Below are 3,538 nucleotides of genomic sequence, written 5' to 3' on the forward strand. Positions count from 1 at the left end.
CTGTATGTAAGTCATGGAAAAAATGATTAGACCACCCTTGTTTTCTTCAATTTCTTGTTCATTTTAATGCCTGGTACAATTAAAGGTACATTTGTTTGGACAAATATAATGATAACAACAAAAATAGCTCATAAGAGTTTAGCTGAAGAGTTGATATCAGACATGTTCAATGGTTTTCCTGATAATAACCAAAGTAACGTAAGTTCTTCCATCAATAGCCATGGCATTTTACTGCCAAAAACAGCACTTTTAGGCATTTCATGTTGGCCATTGTTTTTGATGACTGCAGCCATGCATATTGACATGCTCTTCACCAGCTTCTGACATTGTTCTGCTGTCACAGCAGCCCATTCCTGTTGCACAAATTCAAACAAATTTGCTTTTTTGGGGGGCTTGTGGTTCTCCATTTTGCGTTTGATGATTTTCCACAGGTTTTCAACTGGATTTAGATCAGGTGACTGAACAGGTCAAGGCATGGTTCCAGTTTTCTGGCTCTCCATCCAGGCTTTAACTGATCTCGCCGTGTGGCAAGGGGCATTGTCTTGTTGGAAAATCCAGTCATTCGAGGCAGGAAAGAGTTTTCCAGCTGATGGAGGAAGACTGTTTTCAAGAGTAGCCCTGTACATGACCTGCTTCATTCACTCGTCACACAATTGCATTTGCCCTGTTCCACCCAAACTGAAACAAGCCCAGATCGTCACTGATCCACCCCCAGGTTTTACTGTAGGGGCAAGACAGTCTGGTTTATAGGCTTCTCCAGGCTTCCTCCTAACCAGAAAGCTGGCTGGAGTGGGCATCAACTGAAAATTGGATTCAAGAGAACCATGGCTGCCTTTGTTGCTTCACATAATTCTTTTGTTTTAGGCACTAGGTGAGAGCTGAAAACTTCTGAGTTGTGCTACGGCTTGAATGTAAGCAGGAAGCCACTCTAGGCCTTTGCATGTGCAGTGCTGCTGATGACATGAAATGGCCTCTTCAGGTACTATACCTTTAGTGGTACCAGGCATTAAAATGAACAAGAAATAGAAGAAAACAAGAGTGATCTAATATTTTTTTCCTTGACTGTATATGTGTGTGTGTGTGTGTGTGAGAGAGAGAGAGAGAGAGAGAGAGAGAGAGAGACAGACAGACAGAGAGAGTGACTGATATTATTTTTCCTAAGTCCCGTATCATCTGGTATTTCTGAGCTAATGTAAAATGATGCACTTGGTTCAATCGCACATTTTTCTGTATGAATGGTTCATATTAAATCTTCAGTGCTGCATGTTTGCCAGTATCTTAGCAGGTATTTGTCCTGACCTGAGCAGACCCAAATGCTTTGAGCCTACCTGCACGTCTCCAGTCCGTGCTGTACTGCTCGCTTCATCTGGGCTCTGGTTGCCATGGTGACATTCAGAAGCAGGCAGGCTGCTCTGGCAGCAGTGAAGTTCAAGGTGTATGTTCCTTCTTGATTAAGCATGAAAACGCCAGCAACTCTGGAACTCTGAGGGGCGGCTGAGATGTAGGAAAAGTTACACACATTCACAGCGGCATCAGTTATACAAGTTCATCAAGAGTTCAAGATAAAAGTTCACACAAAACTTTCTGGGAGAAAATTATACACAGTAAAGCAAGCATTACATTGAAGCATTACAGGCTTGTTTGTTTTTCCTCTACTGTCCTTTTAATGGTACCATGATGTGTGTTAAACTGTGTTAACATACTATACACATGATACAGTATGTACAAAGTATCCTAAATGTAGAAAATCTGTCTTATTTATAGACACACATCTCCCATCAGGTTCTGGCACAGTAGAAATATTTTGTCAGGTCAAGACACATCACTGTCATTTACATAGCACATTTAAAATAACAGATGCTGACAGAAAGAGATTTCCAATAGACGAATGAACATTTGCTGAGGCTGTTGTCTGACTACAGACTCAGACTCAGTTTGAAATTTTATTAACATGCTGACAATATTCTACATACCATAAAATATTATGTTATTCCTAAAGAAATGTTTACAATAGTCTCATGTCTGCAAATTATCAATAAATATATATATTTTAAAAAATAAAATTGGAAAAGATTTACTTACAGAATGTTCCAGTATTTGGTCTAAATGTGCCTTGTCACCCAGATCACCAGAAATAACAAGAAAACGTACCTTTGTTGAGACTTGACTCAGAGGTCAGCAAAAATGCTGCAAACAACAAAAGTAAAAGATGGGTGAAGCAACCAAGTCTTGCCATGTTTTGTACGAAAAATATAACTGAAGCGGGCGAAAGTGAAGAACCGACTAAAGCGAACACATTGGAGAAGCCCCAGAACAAATGTGAAGCGGACAAGGAAACAGGAAAACGGAGGTCAAATCTGTGTGATGGCCCATTTTGAGATAACACACACACACACACACACACACACACACACACACACTGACAGGAGAACAGTCTTGACACCAGATCTCAGTGTGTTTGATGTAAAACGGGATGTTTTGGTCATCAGGTTGCAAATACATGACATGTACATGACACATCCAACACTGAGCTTGTTGGGAGTAAAAACAACAAACACTCGAGGATTTCCGGCAAATAATAAAACAGGATGACAGGAGGTGTTAGGTATTCTGAGGGAAATCAATAAAACAACAACAATCTTTTATAAATGAATCACGTGGGATAAGTGGGTTCATGTTTCTCTGTCGAGCTTGTTCCTTCTCGGGAAAATATGGATGAATCAGCACACTTGAATATTGTTTTGTCCAGTGTTCAGCGGTCCGGCTGAGATTTTCTGCTTTGCCAGCATCTTTTCCAGAGGCATGTTTGCTCGACACAGCCAGTAGGAAGGCCCCTTTCCTCCACACTGTTCCTGTGCTCTGTCTTTTCTTTCACTGTTTATTGTATTATTTCTCTCTTCTTCTCTACAGTAAAGATCAGCTTTTGAGCTCTCTCTGGTGTTTTTCTTTTCTATTTAAAAAAAAAAATTTAAAATTTTATGAAGCCATAGAAGAATGTGGCTGCAATATATTTTTATGTAAATGCTCATATTCTTTTATAAAACTGAATTACAAAACTGTATCCATGTATAACAAAATGTATACTTTTTTAATTGACAAACACAGAATACTAAATGAACAAAATGTGCAATAAACAATATGCAATAAATCTAAATGTAAGAATAATAGCATAGCTCAGGCTGTCTATGAACATACATTTCCAACCTTTATCTTTGCTTTAGTCTTTCTAAACTCTGGTATTTTTCTCTGATGTTTCTGTGGCACTGTGTTGCTGAGGAAGAGTGTTCAGTCTTCCTCTGTTTGCTTCAGACTGTCTCTGTGGAATCACACTGTGTCCTCAGGCAGTCATCAAAGAGCCACACAGGAAAAAACTCAGCTGACAGAGGAGCGTCTTTGATGTTCTGTGTGGGTTGAACAGTGCTGGATCAAACCAACAACTGACGGTAATGAAGTACATTTATTTAAGATCTTAAAGCTTTTTTGTCTATGTATGTTAATTATGAATTCCAAAAGCAACCCTTTTCTCCTCATTTAAAAA

General features: G+C 39.3%; 1 protein-coding gene across 1 annotated transcript in view; it reads right to left on the reverse strand.

The window, feature by feature from the left end:
- Positions 1-2,270, reverse strand: part of lyve1b (lymphatic vessel endothelial hyaluronic receptor 1b) — an 8,852-nt gene extending 6,582 nt beyond the window's left edge. Inside the window, exons 1-2 of the mRNA XM_008291290.1 lie at positions 2,152-2,270; positions 1,329-1,494 (exon numbers count right to left, since the gene is read on the reverse strand). Coding sequence (XP_008289512.1) covers positions 1,329-1,494; positions 2,152-2,236 — 251 coding nt within the window. The 5' untranslated portion in view covers positions 2,237-2,270. The remainder of the gene's footprint in view (positions 1-1,328; positions 1,495-2,151) is intronic.
- Between the last annotated feature and the right edge of the window lie 1,268 nt (positions 2,271-3,538).

This window comes from Stegastes partitus, unplaced genomic scaffold (assembly GCF_000690725.1).
Source record: "Stegastes partitus isolate 25-593 unplaced genomic scaffold, Stegastes_partitus-1.0.2 Scaffold17, whole genome shotgun sequence".
NCBI classification, from domain to species: domain Eukaryota; kingdom Metazoa; phylum Chordata; class Actinopteri; family Pomacentridae; genus Stegastes; species Stegastes partitus.